We start from the raw sequence: 21,898 nt of genomic DNA, 5'->3' as shown, positions 1-21,898 counted from the left end.
TCAATTCCAGCTTTATCTCTTCCAACTCTGTGGTACAACCTCAGCCTCTCCCCTTCAGTTTATTCATGGTAATATCTAATAATAATCCTTCTAGATATTTACTGTTATACCCCCACTAACAGATGAGAAAACAGAGGTTCAAAAAGTTTAGATATTCGGTTCAAGATTATACAACTAAGAAACACAAGAATTGGATGTTCTTTAACCTCCATGTATTTGTGGTCTTTCCAAATTCTTTCTTGTGGTTGACTTCAAGTTTCATAGCATTGTGATCTGAAAATATGCATGGTATATCTTGATCTTTATGCACTTGTTGAGGGCTGATTTGTGACCCAATATGTGATCTATTCTGGAGAATGTGCCATGTGCCCCCAAAAAGAACATGTATTCTGCTGCTTTCGGATGAGATGTTCTGAATATATTTGTTAAGTCAGTCTGGTCCAGTGTGTCATTTGCAGCCACTGTTTCCTTGTTGATTTTCTGCTTAGATGATCTATCCATTGATGTAAGTGGGGAATTAAAGTCCCCTACTATCATTGTATTATAAATGAGTTTCTTTATGTTTATTATTAATTGATTTAGATATCTAGGTATTTCAGGTTGGGGGCACAAATATTTATAATTGTTAGATCTTCTTGATGTATAGACTCCTTAATTATGATATAATGCCCTTCTTCGTGTTTTGTTCCAGTCTTTGTTTTAAAATCTAGTTTCTTTGGTATACGTATGGCTACTCTGGCTTTCTTTCTTTTTTTTTTTATTTTTTTACTTAAAAAAATTTTTTTTAATGTTTATTTATTTTTGACAGAGAGAGAGAGAGACAGAGCATGAGCAGGGGAGGGGCAGAGAGAGAGGGAGACACAGAATCCGAAGCAGGCTCCAGGCTCTGAGCTGTCAACGCAGAGCCCGACGTGGGGCTCGAACTCACAGACTGCGGGATCATGACCTGAGCCAAAGTCAGACGTTCAATTGACTGAGCCACCCAGGAGCCCCTCTTTCTTTTTTTTTTTTTAATGTTTATTTATTGTTGGGAGGGGAGATAGGAGGGACAGAGAGAGAGGGAGACAGAGGATCGGAAGCTGGCTCTGCAGTGATAGCAGAGGGCCTGACTTAGGGCTCAAAGTCACGAACCATTAGATCATGACCTGAACCAAAGTTGGACACTTGACAGACTGAACCACCCAGGTGCCCCATACTCTAGCTTTCTTTTGATGTCCATTAGCATGATAGATGGTTCTCCATCCCCTCACTTTCAATCTGCAGGTGTCTTTAGGTCTAAAATAAGCCTCTTGCAGACAGCATATAGATGGATCTTGTTTTGTTTTTTTTAATCCATTTTGATACCCTATGTATTTTGGTTGGAGCATTTAGTCCATTTACATTAAGAGTAATTATTGAAAGATATGAATTTAGTGCCATTGTGTTACCTGTAGAGGTGGTGTTTCTGGTGATGTTCTCTGGTCCTTTCTAGTCTTTGTTGCTTTGGTCTTTTTTTTTTTTTTTTAACTCCATTCAGAGTCCACCTTAAAATTTCTTGCAGAGCTGGTTTAGTGGTCATGAACTCTTAATTTTTGTCTAGAAAACTCTTTATCTCTCCTTCCATTCTGAAAGACGGACTTGCTGGTTAAAGAAATAGCACAGTTGGGACTCAAATTCAAAGTCACAGAGAATGCTGTTTTAGAAACCCTATGACCAGTTTAGATTTTGAAAATTATACTGCCAGTTTTCCCTCTGCTGTGTCTACTGGGATTGTCTGAGACTGAAACCTTGAGGGGCTAAGTGATAAGCCCAATGTATCCCAAGCCAGCTTTGAAATGTCGAACCTACCACTGAGATACAATTTTTTACTTTGATAAATGAAGGTGTGGACACTCTCCCCAGGGCTTGACTTAAAAACACGCATCTGGGAAAGGCTAGCTTTCTCTCTCTTCCTTCACCCTGACACATTCAGATTCTGTGAATGTGATTCACAGAATCACCTGTGACCAGGGCTGGCTTGTGAAGAATGCTGCATTAGAGAGGAAATGCATCTTTACTGCAGAACTTGTCAGCCCTTAATAGTCTCTAGATGAACAGGTTTTCCAAACTTATTTGATCACGAAATAACATGTATGTGTGCATGTGGCTGTGTGGTTTTTCTCAGGGAACAGATTTTCAGCATAACTGCCCCTTAGGAAATGCTGTCGTAAATTCTCCTGTCCCCGTCTGACATCAGTCTGTGGAGGCAGAGCCCCTCACTCGGAGCTCCTGTCACGATGACAGGACCCTGAGGTGAAAGAGCTGAGGAAAGACTTCTTGCTTGACTCACACGTTTTCTGTGGCTTCCGTTACTATCTTTTTGTGCCAGAGATTCACAAAGCTATACGTGGAACCCGAGTTCTCATTGAGCTCCACGCAAGTGCGTTAAATCGGGGATGCAACATTCAGCTTAGTAACCTGGGCATCCTCCTGCTGAACCTGCTCCTCTCATGTATTCACCAGCTTGGGGAAAGGCCCACTAACCTCCATGTTGTTCAAGTCAGGCGTCCTCCTAGGCTACCCTCTGTCCCACCTCACAGCATATTATCAACCCCCGTGTCCTATAAATTGTCCCTTTGCCTAAATATTTCTCAAATCAGGCAACTTCTCTCCTACTCCAGAGCCATATACTAGTCCTCATTTCTCACCTGTTTTACTGCATCCCAACCTCCTTCGAGATCAGCTGGGGGTGTTTTCTTGCTCACCCTAGCAAGGAAAGCCTTCTAAAGATGACAATTTAATGGTGTCATTCCCCAGCTTGCAACTCGTCAATGGTTTCCCCTTAGGTTTTTGATTTGGTTTTGTTTTGGGTAAGTAAGCTCCACACCCAGTGTGGGTGGGGCTCGAACTCAGGACCCTGAGATCAAGAATGGCATGCTCCACTGACTGGGCCAGCCAGGCCCCCTTTAGGTTTTAAGCGGCCCCTATTAACTCTTAGAACTCTCAGCTGGCCTCTCCTCCTCATGGCCCTGCCACACTTGATGCTGAATTCCTTTGAGTTGCTTGAAACAAGTCTTTATCTCTCTCTCTCTCCCTCTCTCCCTTCCTCTCTCTTTCTAGAATATCCTCTCACCTCTTCACCTAATTCCTACACATTCTCCATATCTCGGTTCCTCCAGGAAGCCCTCAAAGCAGGACTAGGTACTCCTGCTACACGCTCCCATTACCCACACGTATCCCCTTTATCACTCATTGTTTTTATAATTGTCTGTCTTCGCCATGGACACAAAGCTCCATAGGTAGGTTCTGTGTTTCTCTAGTGGATGTTGGATGATTACGTCTGGAAGGCCAGAGGTGTTCTATAAATATTCGAATAGCTTTAGGTAGTGTGAGGCCTGAAAGTTAGGGTAACTGAAGATTTGGGAAGGGAGGAGCAAGTACGAGAAAGAGACATCAGGAGAATGAACATCTGTGGAGGGAGAAGTGGTTATGAGAGAGGGCATTTTAGGATCATCAGAAAGAATGTCTCAAGAGTTGTTTGCAGCAGAAATGGACACTCATTTTAATGTAGAAAACTCTTCCTTTAATGTACCCCTCTCTGGATCCCCCTGAGAAGATCTGGTCTAAGTGCCTAACAGTTAGACGTGGCTGTGGTCTGGGAATCAGGTAAGAGAGGAGAATTGTATGCCCACTTAGACCCAAACCTGTAAGATTTTATTGAGAACTAATACTATTTCTGACCATGAGATGTTTACAATCCATTTGGAGAGACAAGGAAAAACCCTGAGAATAAGACAATGTCAGGGCAGACTGTGTTGTTGAATAGTCCAGGAGAATGCTCAAACACTTTGAAAAATGAAATCAGGAAAGAGATAAGCAGAAACTTAGACTTACAGTTTGGTCTTCTCAGTGAGTGGTCTATTGATCAAGCTACATATGTCACAGTGGTACCTGGGAGAAATCATTGATCCTCATTTAAGCTTTTTGCTTTTTTTAAAACTTTCTAGGGGAGTGAATTTGTTCTTATTATTAGAAAAAAGTCACTATTGAAATATGAGTGGAAATAAAAAGTCCCAACTTGTTTTTCATCAAGTTACTGAAATACACAAGAATATTCGTGTTTGGGAGGGGTAGATGCTTGAAAATTGCAAGACTGTAAGCTTCCAGTGGGCGATTGAAGTTAACGAGTAGCACAGTGGATTTTGCTTGTGGACTCTGAGGTTAGAGTTTTGAGGAGAGCACAATAGAGTATCATTTGTAAAAAGAAAATTCGTTGTGCAATTTGATCGCTATTATATCTTAGAAATAAATATAGGGCACTTAAAATTCTAACATTTGGCTTTGTATGTTTTGGATATTTCCGGGGTTCCAAAAAACCATCCATGTTGAGAAATAAATTACAAATCTGGGTTTCAGCAAGTGAGCATTTATTGTCTAGTGCCCATATCATTCTCAGGGTTTAAACTAAGTAGTTTATGTAACTGTTTGGCAGTATGGAACTTGGGACAATAGTATCAGTGGGGCACTGCCATGGATGTATGCTTGCCAATCTATGTCTTATTGCACTAAGCAAGGCAATATCATGGTTGGTCATTGTAGCTATGATAAAAAAAACATACTGTCTTAGTCCATTCCGGCTGCTATAACAAAAATACCGTAGACTGGGTGGTTTATAAGCATAAACTTATTTCTTACAGCTCTGGAGACTGGGGAAGCTAGGATCAAGGCACCCGACTTGGTGTCTGGTGAGAGGGGCCTTCCTGTTCAAATTCTGTCAGCTAGATAGGAACTAAGCAGATATCACAATCGTTAGCTCACTCAGTGGTTAGGGAGACGGTCAGTCCCAGAAGGATGCAGAAGAAGTGGTCCCCTTGTGCTGAAGGCTCATGATTTCCACATGGAAATTATGACTCTCTCTTATTAGGGTTCTGTCATCTTTGAGCTCAAATGGGTGTGGATAAGTAAGAAATCACCAAAATTGCATGACACCATAGTGCCGACAAAATGGGCTTTCTTGCCCTCCTGCCTGAGTTCAGAGAGCAGAGTGACAGGTCTCTCTGCAAACACAGTTACTCCGTGATGACAGAAGTGGCTATGATCTCCTTTGCTGACCACCCCCCGACCCATCCAGTCTTGACTGTGTGTCTATATCCCCTCCCATTTGTCAGCAAAGGACTGTCAGCACCACCCTAGGACAAGAATTAGGAACTTATAGGTCATTCTGTAGCATCCCCTTCATTTCTCCTCAAAAGAGATATAAATCTGAGTGACAAAAGGGTCCTTTTGCAGGCCAATTCACTCCTGAGGCTCAAAGAACACATATGTCAGGGTGCGGCCATGCTAACTTGGGGTATCCAGTGCCCCCCAAGGACAGGCATCCTCAGTAAGCCTGGGGATGTCCTTGGCAAGTGTTGCTTTGAGATTCAACTTGTAGACAAGTCAGTTACAGAGATATAGAGGCTTAAAAAATACAGTGCAGGTAAACATCCTTAGAAGGCTGGTTATCCCAGAAGCTGTGGCTCTCTGTAAATACTCTCTCCTTATTCTCCTCTCAGGGCACACCAATTGTCCTTGGCCTTACAGGACATAAATTGATCCAAATGTGAGCCCCTCATTTTTGTATATCTGTTCAGCAGGGAAAGTAAGGGAAGCTAAAAGGAAAAGGTCTAGTTAAAAAAAAAAAAAAAGGTCTAGCGTGTGTGTGAGTGTGTATGTGTGTATGAGTATACGTACATAGCAGCAAAACTCTTTATTCAAATGAAGCTTAAAATGGAACAGCGATAACTAAGAGAGATAAAAGCAGAACTGCTCAGAGAACACAGAGGTGGGGCTCCTCCTCTCCGGCCTTTGGTGGCTTCTTAGGCTTCTCTGCCCAACCCCAAGGAGAGAAAACCACTGGCTCCTGGTTGCCTTGCCAGTGGTGGGGTTTCTGTTCAGTTGTGGGACCAGGGGCTGTGGCTCCTCCCGTCCTTCAGCCCTCACTCGCTTGGAGAAAGACTCCCCAGGCTCCGAGTTTCATTGCCGTGGCTCAGTGGAAATAGGAAGCCAGTCCTACACCCCACAGCTCCTCTTCCCCATTTGGGAGGCTGAGAGTTGTGGCTTCCTGCAGAAAGAATAATGGGGAAATGCTTTTCTCAGCTGACAGCCACAAAACACCCGGAGGCTTCATTACCTCATTTGAGGCTGTGAACTCGTAGGAGGCACAATGTGGGGCTTGGGCTGTCAACAGGCCTGTGAACTGTGACACACTACGCTCTCTCCTAGCCAAGTATAACAAAATGGTAATCCTACCGGCAGTTCTGGTGTACCCAGGGGGAGCTCCTTCTGGTCCCTGGGCAAGGAGAAAAGCCACTGGGTTTTGGTAAGTGGTGTGGTGTGGGGGAAAGAGGCCTGGACTCAGAAACAAAAGTTCTGGATTCTTGTCATTCTATAATTACCCAGGGAAAGTCCACCCAACCCCCTAAGGGATCACTTCTCTGTGAAAGAAAATAGACTAGGTAATCCGCACATTCTCTCCGGACCTTAAAAATTCAGAACATCTATGACCTTATAATATCGAAAATGAATTCCTAAAAAATAGTAGTTTGGCTAGGATGTGGTGTAGAAGGTGGAGCCTAGAAGCAGAGTTACAACAGCTACCATTTACTGAGCTCTTCCTGTGGTCCAGACAGCACACTCCACATGTTCTTACCTAGTGGCAGTGTGGAATAGGCACGGCATCTCCTCCTTTGCTAGAGAAAGGCTAAGACTAGCCTGTTCAGGTAACTTGCCCAAAGCACACTGCTAGAAAGCAGCAGAGCCCAAATGAAAAACTTGCCCGTGACCAAAAGACCGCTCACCTTTCCAGCTATCCAGCTTCCTTGGGAGCTAACCTGACAGTCTAATACTTGCTGAACCTGTGGATAATTGAAAGCTGACCATGTCTACTTTTCCCAGGAGTACCCTAAGGTGATCTCACAATACTTTCCGGGTTTACAGGATGAACAAGAAGAGTGCAATTCTCTCTTCAAAAAGCAAAGCCCAGAGCGCTGGGTGGCTCAGTTAGTTAAGTGGTTAAGCACCGAACTTTGGCTCAGGTCATGATATCACGGTTCACGAGTTAGAACCCAGCATCACTCTCTTTCTCTCTCTCTCTCAAAAATAAACAAACATTAAAAAACGGGGGGGGGGGGGGAGACACCTGGGTGGCTCCGTCGGTTAGGAGTCCAGCTTCAGTTCAGGTCATGATGGGTTTGAGCCCCCCATTGGGCTCTGTGATGAACACTTGCTCAGAGCCTGGAGCCTGCATCAGATTCTCTGTCTCCTTCTCTCTCTGCCCCTCCTCCTCTCGTGTTCTGTCTCACTCTGTCTCTCAAAAATAAATAAATGTTAAAAAATAAATAAAAAATAAAAAGCAAAGACTGAGAATGCTTTCAGACACCCAGCACAGACTCACATGTACTGTTTCCAGCCAGGGCTTTGAGTAACCTCCATGAATGAGGAACATAATCTCTTTGCTTAACTTGGAAAAAAAAAAAAGCAAGAAAAGTTTGGGCAAGACATATTTGTATCCCCGGCACTGGGGGAGCATAATCTGAGAAGCCAAAGAGGCAAGGAGCGTCTGAGTGTGTGTTGCTGAGCTCAGCTTTTCTACTCTGAAGTCAACTCAGCTCTTTAGAGTTGCATAGAACAAAGAACAAACGCGTGCCCACCACACCCTGTGTTCCAAGTACAGAGAGCACGTGACGTCAGAAAGGGAGTGACTAGGGGCAAGAGCCTGGCAGAGCGCCTGGCGGGAGGAGGTGACACTCAACTACAAAGCCCCAGCTTCTAACTGAGCCTGCCCCTACAGCAGGAGGGGAGAAGGAGCCCTGTGGATATTGTCGTGGGTCCTCTGCCTAGCCTCGCCTCCCCAAACCTTCACTTCCCACTGTGAAGTTCTCTAATGCAAGGGATTAGAATATGCTCCGCCTAGACCAAATCTACTCCAGAGGAAGAAACCGGAAGCTCCAAATTCTTCATGGATAATCGATGTCTCATCATTATTACTATTGTTATTTTAAAATAAGTTTATTTTTGGAGAAAAAAATGAGCGGAAGGTTCAGAGAACAGATATCTGGCCGCTGTGAAAGTTAGTAAAAGGAAACCTTGTTTAGCGTGGAGTCAGGAGGCCAGCACGGGGAGCTCTCACACTTTACCGCGCTGTCAACTGCCTCCCCAAGAGGAAGAAATGGACCTGGAGCTTGGATACTATTTCACTATCCCAGCGGAAAGGATGCAGTCTCTCCCTTTTGCCTGGCAACAGCCCACCCAATGAGAGACTATCACAACTCAGCCAATGAAAAGTCACTATACTTCTAACTCCCAGTTTACCCCAATGAATTTTTTGTTTAGAACGTCCTCCCCACGTCCCACTTTTCCTCTATAAGGGAGCCCTCCTCTCCTTTGTTCGCTGGGCTTGCCTGTGGTTTTGCCGTAACCTGCTAGTTGGGAATTGCAATTCTGTGCTACTCTCAAACCCGTTTCTGTTAGCAAGACAGCTGGCGGTTTTATTTTTAAGGTTAACATTACTTGGCCGTCTGAAGCAGGAAGAAGACCCCCCAACTCTGAGGCTGGTGAGCAAACAGGTGCCTGTAGCCACGGAGCCAGCTGAGCTCCCTGCTTTCTTGCCCCCCCATGGGTTTGAGGGTAAGTTTTCTCCTCGATTGCAAGCTTCATTCTCTTTTGTGTTCAAGCTCTCCAGGCCTGTGGCGAGCACGCTACGAAGGCGCACACATGAGTTGTGTCTTTTTGACAGGGTCCGCTTTATTCAATCATAGAGCAAGGTTAGTATAACTGAAAGCAGGTGCAGGGTTCCAGACTCCATGAGATTACACTATGCATGTAACGTGGCTTCATACATGCCACACAAAGCAAAGCATAATACAAAGGCACACAACAAACGAGATACAATAAGGGGTAAGAGTTAACAAATCAAGTGTGAAGTCCGTCTGTGAGCTCGCAGTTGAGATGAGGCCAAGGTAGGGTCCGGGTCAGTTCTCGGTACTTACGGCTTATTATTTTCAGGCTGTTGGAGGATCTGTGTTATGTTCAGAGATCAATAGGGCAGGGCCTTTGGCGGCACTTGTCTTTCTGATGCAGCCAGACATGGAAGAGTCAGCGTCAGCGTCAGAGTCTGACAGTTTGCTGCAGAAGGTCCTTCCTTTTTAAAAGGGGTTTAATCAGTCTTGGGACTTTGCAGGTCTCTTCTGATTCTAGTGATGATCAGCTCTGAGTTCTTCCAGGCTCTCTTGGCTTTGCTGGTTATCGGTTCTGGATGCCATCAGCCTGTGCTGGTTTTAGTGATATCTGGTCTTAGCTGCAATACCTTGGCTGCTTATGTCACTGCTTGACACGAGTCATTGCTTGACAGGAGTGACTCCACCTTGTTCTCTACATCGCACCCAGAGATTCCTCATGACTAATCTTAAGGATCATTCAGGAATCAACTACGTCTTTAACCAGATCAGCACTGTGCTTTTATTCTGCTAACTTGGATGAAGGCAAATCTAAGTCATCCAACCATGGTTCCAATGAAAATCAAACAAAATCAAATCAATCTCAGATCCTATGAAATGTCAACTGACATCATAAAATGAACATCACACTAAATAAAACAAGTTCAATTGTTTACAGTAAAGCAAAATTAAGGATTAAATCAGATATCAGTCAAATCAGGTTATAAAGTCAAATCGCAATCAAAACTAAAACCCAAAGTCACATTTAATAAGAATTAAGTCAAGTAAGAAAAGCCAAACTAAATCTGAATTTAGTATTAAGGTAAGTGAAATTATCTTAGTAACTAAGTCCATTAAGGTAAGCTAAGAAATCAACAAAACAACCAAATGAAAATCATATTGTCAAGTACAGGTAGGTAGAAGTCCACAAATACATATGAGATCTTCATTATAGGCTCACAGAAAAGAATGGCAAAGGTGTGGTTAATCAGTCTTTTTGTAATTTTCCCTTCTTAAGCCTCAGGGTGCATAACATTATAATAGCATGTTCAATAAGATATGGAGCAAAGATAATAGCTAAAAGCAATGAGAAAGATTTCCTTAATGGATTTCCAAATATGGGTAGAGAAATAATTCCTGCCCACCTGTAAGTATTTTTAAGGGTTATACCCAGACCAGAACAAATATAGCCAGAACAAATCACATGTTGAAAAGGTTTTGTTAGCAATTCCAGGAAGGAATATTTAATATGTAAATTTTGGATCTTTGAGCTTGCCGAGTAGACACCATGAGCAAAGCTCACCCTCCTGAGTTGAAAAAATTTACGGACAAGAAATTACCATTGAAATTAAATGGTGGCAGATGTGGCCAAGGAATATTGTGGGGCTTCCATCCCTTTATGAATCTTGTGATGGATGAATGTGTGGAGATGGCAACTAGTGGGCAAGAGAACAATATTGGAATGGTGGTAATGCCAGGAAATCGTATCATCCTGTTAGAAGCCTTGGAAGGAGTATAAACAATGGGTGTGTTCACCGGCAGAAACCAACCGCTTTCACATGTCCCCTCCATAGCATCTGTTTTACTACAATATAAAAATCAGGTCGTGCATTTTCATATTGAACTTTTATGCTAAATAAACTTTCTTAATAGTCCAAAAATGCTTTCTCAGGCATTCTGAACATGAAAAATTGAATGGTAGCTCTTATTCTAGTTTTTTCTAACACGAGCCGTTCCTGGTTGAGACTGATTTGTTCCAAAGCTTTAACGCATTAATACGGAAGAATCTGATTAAATGTGAGGCGTGACTAGGATGGCTTTTTTTCATCTTTTAATGGAAAGATAAAGAACCTGCAAACCTGAGCAGATTTCTTCTGAAACATTAACTGTAATTTTCAAAACTCTTGTAATAGTTTTGATGTACTCTGACTTTTCCAAATACATCTACATTCCAAGTATAGTGCAATTGAAATAAAACACAGGAAGTAACGATACAGTTGTTTATTTTGAGCATAAACGGGGAAAATTTTTTTGAAGACAAGAACAGAAATAGAACTCTAGAGAAAAACAAAACAAAACAAAACAAATAATATGTAAATTTTGTGTATCTCTGTTTAATGCAGCTATGTTGGTGTTGATGAGTTTTGAGGGCACATGAATGGCCTGTGCAGGGTGTTCAGAGTGGGTTAGCTTGTTTTATGGGCTGCTAGGTTTTATGGGATCTTCTAAGCTTCCATCTAAAAGCTGGTTTATATACACAATGGAATACTACGTGGCAATGAGAAAAAATGAAATATGGCCTTTTGTAGCAACGTGGATGGAACTGGAGAGTGTGATGCTAAGTGAAATAAGCCATACAGAGAAAGACAGATACCATATGGTTTCACTCTTATGTGGATCCTGAGAAACTTAACAGGAACCCATGGGGGAGGGGGAGGAAAAAAGAAAAAAAAAAAAAAAAAGAGGTTAGAGTGGGAGAGAGCCAAAGCATAAGAGACTGTTAAAAACTGAGAACAAACTGAGGGTTGATGGGGGGTGGGAGGGAGGAGAGGGTGGGTGATGGGTATTGAGGAGGGCACATTTTGGGATGAGCACTGGGTGTTGTATGGAAACCAATTTGACAATAAATTTCATATATTAAAAAAAAATAAAATAAAATAAAAGCTGGTCAATTTTGTCAGTTTCACCCAAGGTATTTCTGTTACTTTAGTACGCTAGGATGTTGGGAAATCTTTATATGAATATTCTGAGATAAAAATATCCATCATAGTAACATTATTCAATGTCACATTAATAGCATACAGTATTTTAATGTACTCATTGTCCACGGTGATGACAGTATCATTCATCATAGAGTGATTACAGAATATGACCTCTGAGTTCTTAACACCAGGTGTCCAGTTAAAATGTCCCATGTCTAGGAATACATTTTCCTTGGATGTTCTTGGAAAAGGATACAGATTAGCATTGATTTCTTTTTAAAAAATTTTTTTTAAATGTTCTATTTATTTTTGAGAGAGATACAGAGTGCGAATGGGGGAGGCAGAGAGAGAGAGATACACAGAATCTGAAGCAGGCTCCAGGCTCTAAGCTGTCAGCACAGAGCCTGACTAGGGGCTCAAACCCACGAACTGTGAGATCATGACCCTAGCTGAAGTAGGACACTTAACTGACTGAGCCACCCAGGTGCCCCAGATTAGCATTGATTTCTAATTCACACTAGGTATAATACATGCCATGAGACCATTGAAATATCATCTCTTTGGGTAGTAAATAGCCATCAATCCAGAAGGGTACATGGGTTGCCAAAAGAGCTGTGTTACCATGTACTTTCATATGTGTATGTGTCAAATGCTAATAAACTTCGACCCTCTAATAGTCTCAACAATGAAAGTTTACAGGGGCGCCTGGGTGGCGCAGTCGGTTAAGCGTCCGACTTCAGCCAGGTCACGATCTCGCGGTGTGTGAGTTCGAGCCCCGCGTCAGGCTCTGGGCTGATGGCTCGGAGCCTGGAGCCTGTTTCCGATTCTGTGTCTCCCTCTCTCTCTGCCCCTCCCCCATTCGTGCTCTGTCTCTCTCTGTCCCAAAAATGAATAAACGTTGAAAAAAAAAAATGAAAAAAGAAGAAAAAGAAAAAAAAAATTTAAAACAATGAAAGTTTACATTGTCTTGTATTGTCACAACCCGATGGTCTGGAGGTGTCTAACTGTAAGAGAGACCCCATCCAGCCCAAAGAACACATTTTACCTGTTATAATAATGTTTCTGATATTATTCCATCCTCTCTCCAGTAGGTTACTGATTCTATAGTAATTTTTTAATTGTTCTCTTAGGTAGAAATTTCTAAGATTGAGTAAATTCTGTTGGAAGGTTTGGAGCTTATGGCCAATGTTATAGTTAAGCTCCAGGTGCTAGGCATGGCAATCATGCATAGGCAAAATACTAGAATGTAGGTCTCTGAACACTGAGGAGATTTTGGAACCTAAATTTCCTACTGCAGTAAGTAGGGGGTTCACGTGTTTTTTAAACACAAAATAGTTCCTGCTCAATAGTCTGGATTTCTCCTTCTTGAATTCCAGAGATAATTAAGTTAAAGATGATGTCTAGTCCTACCTGCATTGTTAGAGGTATTCTAATCTAATTCTCTTGATGGGTGGCAAGTCGGGCAGTTCGTAGTGGCTCTTCCCAGCTCTGTTGCATAAATTTCATATGCAGGTTGTATATAGAACAGTTTGAATTGTTTCTTTTGGAAGGTTACTTCAACTCTATGCCACGTAATTTGTATGCAATTCAAACAGGGTTAAGTAATATAGGTTCAAACATAGTTGGTCTGAGAATTTTTGGTGTTGGGTCAGTAATGCCATGTGTCCATTATGGCTCCCAATGGAAAGTTCTCATACAATGTGTAGTATTCCAATATCCCCTCTCAATAATACATTGCACTATTGTGTGATACATCACATTTGCCAAAGATAACTTCTTTAGCTATATAAATTGGTATTGATCAATCAGTTCTGGTTATATTCTCAGAGATGGGGTGCTGTGCTGACCATGTGTGTTCTACCCCATTGTGCCTCTGATGGTTGGATCAATGAAGAGAAATATTGCTGCATACCTGGATCGATCTGTGTCTCTAGATCTGCATTAAAATCAATTCCTAATGTTTCCAATCATGCTTGTGATCTTCCTTGTATAATTGAAGCTTTATTAACCAAGGAATAGTAAAAATATATTGCATCTAATTGTTCTAATGGACATGGAGGTATGATTACTTCCTTTGTTATATAGGTTGACTTTAGATTTTGATATTAAGATAGCATTATAGTATTGGCAACTGAGTTGTGTCTTATTCTATGTAGGTGTGAAAGGACCTAAGGTGACCGGACCTCAGAGGTGCAAGGCTATTAAAATTATCTAGAGTATGATCACACGTAAATACTGTATTACCCCATTTACCTCTCATGTGCCAAAACTCATTTAGGTTTGATTGTAAAGGTGTCATAGACTGTTCTGAGAACCATTTTGCCTTAACTACAGAGTGACCAAATTTCCAAGAGTTAGTGATATTTACTGGTAGTTTGTTAGGTTGTGATGTTAGCTTGTAGTAGGAAACTCCATAACAGGTAATCCCTAAAGCCATAAATGTTATCTCTCAAAATATTCCACTATTTAATATTGCATTCAATTTTTGATAAGCTTGGATCATATCCAAAAGTGTTATCACTGGAAGATGTGTCAACTCCATGAGGGTGTGGCACGATAATGATATATTCCATGGGGATGTCTTCAGTGATTGAGGTGTTGTGTGGCATCCATAGATACAACCTTTTGTGTCTTCATTCCATTATATACTATATCCTGTGTTATTGAGGTATAACTTAAATGCAGCTATCCCATTAGGTGGGAGTTGTCCATTCATGGTATTATTCAAGAGTTTTGATTCCATTCCATTATGACGTGGTATGCAGAAAATTTCAAAGACTGACTTTGAGGTTATCTTTCCTGCGCTAGGGAAATTTACTAGCCCTTCAGGGTGATGTGCATGCCCTCTAAACCAAAGTGTGAATTGGTCCAAATGGATACTTTAGGTGCTGGTTTTCTGAATATTCTGCATGAAAGTGCCTCATAGGGTGTGATGCTATAAGGTTCAGTTGAAATCATAGAAGAATTGGTTTTAAAAGCATTGGTCTGGGGCGCCTGGGTGACTCAGTTGGCTGAGCGTCCGACTTCAGCTCAGGTCATGATATCACAGTCTGTGAGTTCGAGGCCCGCGTCGGGCTCTGTGCTGACAGCTCAGAGCCTGGAGCCTGCTTCGGATTCCGTGTTTCCCTCTCTCTCTGCCCCTCCCCTGCTCATGCTCTGTCACTCTCTCTGTCAAAAATAAATAAACATTAAACATAAATAAAATAAATAAATAAATGAAAGCATTGGTCTTGTAACATCGTCCCTGTGTAAGTATGCGGTAAAATTACCTTTAAAGTCCCTGAGGCATGCCAATGTCCAATTATGGCATAATGGTTTCATCTAGTAATGTGTGTTTTTTGGTACATGTAAATAAGGTCTAGTTGATGTGTGAAGTGATGGTCTGGGTGCGTAAGCAATGTTGGTCCTATTTTTAACTTCCAGGCTAATCCTGTGGGTGCAAATGTTCCATTTCCTCTTTTCTAAATGTTGAGTAGGTTGATGAAACCTTGGGGTACCAAGTGTCATGTGTGTTGTCACGTTGTATATCTTTATGTCTCACACAAAAATTGCCAAAAAATGGAAAGTTTGGAAAATCTGTTAAATAATAGTTACAGTATGTATTGTTTTCATCTGTGGATATGATGTTGTATTCCTTTGGGTATCACATTGACATTGGAAGCTTATCTAGGGGTGGGTTAAAGTATGGAAAGTGATAATCATGAGGGTTGAGTAGTAACAGTACTTTCAGGCTATTCATATTTGTCACATTCTATTTTCATGATATTTATATTCATCCTACATTTTATCTATCTATCTATCTATCTATCTATCATATATATCCTTTTGTTCCATACCCACTTGGTACCAAAATTCATACCATGTGTCGATGGAGGATTTGTACAAGTGTATTATAAGGTTTATGCATGTGATTGATATGTGGACATACTGAAGTGTGTATTGCTCTATGTTGGGTATATATGCTTGTGTGCTGAGATTATGTAGGACGGTAGTAATGTTTTTATTTTTAATTTTTTTTCTGATTTCTGAAAATGTTATTTTCTTTCAAAGATACGTTATATATTATCAAAATTACTGTTTTTTAAACAGGGTATGTCCATCCCTTTTTGTTTCCAGTAAGAATTTTCTTTCTTTAAAAGTTTTTATTTAAAGTTTTTTTTAATGTTTATTTATTTTAGAGAGAGAGAGAGAGAGAGAGAGAGCGGGGGAGGGTCAGGGAGAGAGGGAGACACAGCATCCGAAGCAGCTTCAGGCTCTGAGCTGTCAGCACAGAGCCCAATGTGGGGCTTGAACCCACGAACCGTGAGATCATGACCAGAGCCGAAGTCCGGCTTTCAACTGACTGAGCCATCCAGGCGCCCTGAAAAGTTTTTATTTAAATTCCAGTGGATTAACATACAACGTAATATTAGTTTCAGGTATACAGTTTAGTGATTCAACACTTAAATACAACACCCAGTGCTCATGCAAGTACACTCCTTAATCCTCATCAGGTATTTAACCCACCTTACTTCTGGTAACCATTAGTATGTTTTCTAAAGTTTTCTAAAGTTAGAAGTCTGTTTCTTGGTTTGCCTCTCTCTTTTATTCCCTTTGCTTGTTTTTTTGTTTGTTTGTTTCTTAAATTTCCCATATGAGTGAAGTCATATGATATTTGTCTTTCTCTGATTTATTTTGCTTAGCATAATACTCTAGCTTCATCCACATCATTGCAGATGTCAAGATTTCATTCTTTTTTATGACTTAGTAATATTTCACTATGTATATCATATCTTTTTTTTGTACTTAAGTCAAAACAGTTTGGAACTCTATTCAATATATTATATTTATGGAGTCTCAAATTCTTCCATAGAAGCCAACAAAAATAAATGAAATTTATCACACAAAATCAAGAATCTAAATTTGTTAAATATTAAGCTTGAAGACAGTGTCCAAAATTTAGTTTTTATGTTATATAATTGCATTTTGTATTATCTCAACTTTGGGTAATGCTTTTTTGTTGGAACTTCTATTTGTAATTGGATACATTTTTCTTTTTTTTCCTTTTTTTAATTTGTTGTTGGGGTGCCTGGGTGGCTCAGTCGGTTAAGTGACCGACTTTGGCTCAGGTCATGATCTCACAGTTCATGAGTTCCAGCCCTGCATCGGGCTGTGTGCTGACAGCTCGGAGCCTGGAGCCTGCTTCAGATTCTGTGTCTCTCTCTGCCCCTCCCCTGCTCACACTCTGTTTCTCAAAAATAAATAAATGTTAAAAAAATAAAATTTATTGTCATGTTAGCTAATATACAGTGTAGTCTTGGCTTCAGAAGTAGATTCCTGTGATTTATCACTTAACAAGTGCCCTCTTCAATGCCCATCACCCATTTTCACAACCCCCCCAAGCCCTCACCCCCATCAACCCCTCAGTTTGTTCTCTGTGTTTAAGAGTCCCTTATAGTTTGCCTCCTTCTCTGTTTGTATCTTATTTTTCCTTTCCTTCCCCTATGGTCATCTGTTAAGTTTCTCAAATTCCACATATGAGTGAAATCATATGGTATCTGTCTTTCTCTGACTGACTTATTGCACATAGCATAATACCCTTCAGTTCCATCCACATTGTTGCAAATGGCAAGATTTCGTTCTTTTTCATCACGAAGTAGTATTCCATGTTATATATAAACCACATCTTCTTTATCCATTCATCAGTCAATGAACATTTGGGCTCTTTCCATACTTCGGCTATCGTTGATAGTGTTGCTATAAACATTGGAGTGCGTGTGTCCCTTCGAATCAGCACTCCTGTCTCCTTCGGATAAATTCCTAGTAGTGCTATTGCTGGGTTGTAGGGTAATTCTATTTTTAACTTTTTGAGGAACCTCCACACTGTTTTCCAGAGTGGCTGAACCAGTTTGCATTCCCACCAATAGGGCAAGAGGGTTCCCCTTCCCACATCCTCGCCAACATCTTTTGTTTCCTGAGTTGATAATTTTAGCCATTCTGACAAGTATGAGATGGTATCTTAATGTGGTTTTTGATTTGTATTTCCCTGATGATGAACGATGTTGAGCATCTTTTCATATGTCTGTTTGCATCTGGATGTCTTCTTTGGAAAAGTGTCTATTCATATCTGTTGCCCATTTCTTCACTGGATTATTTGTTTTTCAGGTGTTGAGTTTGGTAAGTTCTTTATAAATTTTTGATAATAACCCTTTATCTGATTTGTCATTTGCAATTATTTTCTCCCATTCCATCAGTTGGCATTTTAGTTTTATTGATTGTTTCCTTTGCTCTGTCAAAGAGGTTGTTGCCTGTTTTCTCCTCTAGGATTTTGATGGTTTCCTGCTTCACATGTAGGTGTTTCATCCATTTTGAATTTATTTTTGTGTATGGTGTAAGAAAGTGGTCCAGTTTCATTCTTCTGCATGTTGCTGTCCAGTTCTCCCAGAACCATTTGCTAAAGAGACTTATGTTTTTTTTCCATTGGAATCTCTTTCCTGCTTTGTCAAAGATTAGTTGGCCATCTATTTGTGCATCCATTTCTGGGTTCCCTATCCTATTCTATTGGTCTGTGTGTCTGTTTTTGTGCCAAATACCATACTGTGTTGATGATTACAGCTTTATAATACAGCTTAAAGTCTGGGATTGTTATGCCTCCAGCTTTGGTTTTCTTTTTCAACATTACTTTGGCTATTTGGGGTCTTTTGTGGTTCCACAAAATATTTAGGATTGTTTGTTCTAGCTCTGTGAAGGATGTTTGTGCTATTTTGATTGGGATTGCATTGAATGTGTAGATTGCTTTGGGTATTATCAACTTTTTAACAATATTTGTTCTTCCAATTTATGAGCATTGGATTTTTTTTCAGTTTCTTTGTGTCTTCTTCAGTTTCTTTCATAAGCTTTCTATAGTTTTCAGTATACATATCTTTTACCTCTTTGGTTAGGTTTATTCCTAGGTATTTTATGGTTTTGGGGTACAATTGTAAATGGGATCAATTCCTTGATATCTCTTTCTGCTGCTTCACTATTGGTGTATAGAAATGCAACCGATTTCTGTACATTGATTTTATATTTTGTTACTTTGCTGAATTCATGTATCAGCTCTAGCAGTTTTTGGGTGGAGTCTTTTGGGTTTTCCATGTAGAAGATCATGTCATCTGTGAAGAGTGAAAGTTTGTCTTCTTCTTTGTCAATTTGGATGCCTTTTGTTTCATTTTGTTGTCTGATAGCTGTAGCTAGGACTTCCAACACTATGTTAAAAAAAAACCAGTGATGAGATTGAACATCCCTGCCATGTTCCTGATCTTGGGGGAAAGCCCTCCGCATTAAGGATGATATTACCTGTGGGTCTTTCTTATATGGCCTTTATGATGTTAAGGTATGTTCCTTCTATCCTAACTTTCTTGAGGGTTTTTATTAAGAAAGGGTGCTGTATTTTGTCAAATCCTTTTTCTGCATTTGTTGACAGCATCGTATGGTTCTTATCCTTTCTTCTATTAATCTGATGTATCACATTGATTGAACTATGAATATTGAACCAGCCCTGCAGCCCAGGAATGAATCCCACTTGATCATGTGAGTAATTCTTTTAATATACTGTGAATTCAATTTGCTGGAATCTTGTTGAGAATTTTTGCAACCATAGTCATCAGGGATATTGGCCTCTAATTCTCCTTTTTAGTGGGGTCTTTATCTGGTTTTAGAGTCAAGGTAATGCTGTCCTCCTTGAATGAGTCTAGAAGCTTTCTTTCCATTTCTAGTTTTTGGAACAGCTTGAGAAGAATATGTATTAACTCTTCTTTAAATGTATGGTAGAATTTCCCTGGGAAGCCATCTGGCCCAAGACTCTTACTTGCTGGGAGATTTTTGATAACCAACTCAATTTCTTCGCTGGTTATGGATCTGTTCAAATTTTCTATTTCTTCCTGTTTGAGTTTTGGTAATGTGTGAGTATCTAGGAATTGTCCATTTCTTCCAGATTGTCCAGTTTGTTGGTATGTAATTTTTAATATTTTCTCTAATAATTGTTTGTATTACTGTGGCGTTGGTTGTGATCTCTCCTCTTTCATTCATGATTTTATCTATTTGGGTCCTCTCTCTTTTCTTTTGAGAAGTCTGGTTAGGGGTTTATCAATTTTGGTTATTCTTTTAAAAAACCAGCTCTTAAATTCATTGATCTGTTCTACTGATATATTTTTTTTCTCTTTCTTTCTTTCTTTCTTTCTTTCTTTCTTTCTTTCTTGGATTCTATATTGTTTGTTTCTGCTCTAATCTTTATTATTTCTCTTCTTCTGCTGGCTTTGGGATTTCTTTGCTGCTGCCTTTCTGGTTCCTTTAGGTGTGAGGTTAGGTTGTGCATTTGGGACCTTTCTTGCTTCTTGACGTGGGCTGATGCAATGTATTTTCCTCTTAAAACTGCCTTTGTTGCGTCCTAAAGAGTTTGAATTGTCGTGTTTTCCTTTTGATTGGCTTCCATATATTTTTTTAATTTCTTCTTTAATTTCCTGGTTGACCCATTCATTCTTTAGTAGGATGTTCTTTTTTTTTTTTTTTCTTCAACGTTTATTTATTTTTGGGACAGAGAGAGACAGAGCATGAACGGGGGAGGGGCAGACAGAGAGGGAGACACAGAATCGGAAACAGGCTCCAGGCTCTGAGCCATCAGCCCAGAGCCCGACGCGGGGCTCGAACTCACTGACCACGAGATCGTGACCTGGCTGAAGTCGGACGCTTAACCGACTGCGCCACCCAGGTGCCCCAGTAGGATGTTCTTTAACCTTCATGTATTTGAGGGCTTTCCAAATTTTTTATTGTGATTCATTTTTGAGTTTCATAGCATTGTGGTATGAAAACATGCATGGTATGATCTCAATCTTTTTATATTTGTTGAGAGCTGTTTTCTCACCCAGTATGTGATGTATTTTGGAGAATGTTCTATGTGTACTCGAGAAGAACGTGTATTCTGCTGCTTTTGGATGAAAAGTTCTGAATATATCTGTTAAGTCCTTCTGGTCCAATGTGTCATTCAGAGTCATTGTTTCCTTATTGACTTTCTGCCTAGATGATCTGTCTCTTCCTGTAAGTGGAGGATTAAAGTCCCCTACAACCACTGTATTATTATGTATACATTTATTTATGTTTGTGATTAATTGATTTATATATTTGGGTGCTCTCACACTGGCAGCATAAACATTTATAATTGTTAGGTCTTCTTGATGAATAAATCCCTTAATTATGATATAATGCCCTTCTTCATCTCTTGTTACAGTCTTTGTTTTAAAATCTAGTTCGTCTGCTATAAGTATGGCTACTCCAGCTTTCTTTTGCCATCCAGTTGCATGATAGATGGTTCTCCATACCCTCACTTTCAATCTGCAGGTGTCCTCAGGTATAAAATGTGTCTCTTGTAGGAAGCATATAGATGGATTTTGGTTTTTTTATCCATTCTGATACCCAGTGTCTTTTGATTGGGGCATTTAGCCCATTTACATTCAGAGTGATTATTGAAAGATACGGATTTAGTGTCATTGTGTTATCTCTAGGTTTCGTGCTTGTGGTGATGTCTCTGGTCCTTTGTAGTCTTTGGTGCTTTCCACTCATGGAGTCCCCCTTAAGATCTCCTGCAGAACTGGTTTAGTGGTCATGAACTCCTTTTTGTTTGTCTGGGAAAGCCTTTCTTTCTCCTTCTATTCTGAATAACAGCCTTGCTGGATAAAGGATTCTTGGCTGCATATTTTTCCTATTCAGAACATTGAATACTTCCTACCACTCCCTTCTGCCCTGGCAAATTTCAGTGGACAGGTTTGCAACTACCCTTATGTGTCTACCCTTGTAGTGTTAGGGAAAAATCTGATATATCATGGCCGACAGGACTGATGAGAGAATTTCAGTCCCTGTCTGAAGACTTCCCTTCCAGGTTCTTGTTCACACCCTGTTTGCCTCAGGCACCAGATTACTACCAATGAGGGATGCGGAAGTAACAGACTATAAATTGTCCCCTCTGTTGCCCCTCTGGGCTCAGACCTCTGGAGAATGATCTCCTCTGAGCCCACTGGTGTAAAATAAACCTCCTGGCTTCCAAGATCTCCGAGTGCCACTTGGTTCTTCTGCCGGGTGATCCAGACCAGTTTTCATAACATTTGGTTCCCTGACCGGGAAACCCAACTGCACTGGCCCATTGTTGCCACCAGTTTGGGAAAACGGTGAGGCAGTGACAGAATGAGGAATCGCAGTGGAGAAGGCCTGAATTTTGGCAGTCTCCCGCTGGGTCACCTTGGGCCGGCCCTG

General features: G+C 40.6%; 1 protein-coding gene and 1 long non-coding RNA gene across 2 annotated transcripts; both read left to right on the top strand.

The window, feature by feature from the left end:
* Positions 1-10,221: 10,221 nt before the first annotated feature.
* Positions 10,222-10,452, top strand: LOC115519675 (small nuclear ribonucleoprotein G-like). The gene has a single exon (XM_032594147.1). The coding sequence runs from the start codon at positions 10,222-10,224 to the stop codon at positions 10,450-10,452; it is 231 nt and encodes a 76-aa protein (XP_032450038.1).
* A 425-nt stretch (positions 10,453-10,877) lies between these two features.
* On the top strand, positions 10,878-20,136 carry LOC115522286. The gene is made up of 3 exons (XR_003971311.1): positions 10,878-10,888; positions 14,163-14,166; positions 20,051-20,136. It is a non-coding gene; the product is annotated as an uncharacterized LOC115522286 (long non-coding RNA).
* Positions 20,137-21,898: the final 1,762 nt, after the last annotated feature.

Source organism: Lynx canadensis, chromosome C1 (assembly GCF_007474595.2).
Source record: "Lynx canadensis isolate LIC74 chromosome C1, mLynCan4.pri.v2, whole genome shotgun sequence".
NCBI classification, from domain to species: Eukaryota; Metazoa; Chordata; class Mammalia; order Carnivora; family Felidae; genus Lynx; species Lynx canadensis.
This window is presented reverse-complemented; position numbering and strand designations above follow the sequence as displayed.

Bases quoted from the DNA above. Each gene is read 5' to 3' on its own strand.
- LOC115519675 (XM_032594147.1), top strand. From the start codon at position 10,222: ATGAGCAAAGCTCACCCTCCTGAGTTGAAAAAATTTACGGACAAGAAA.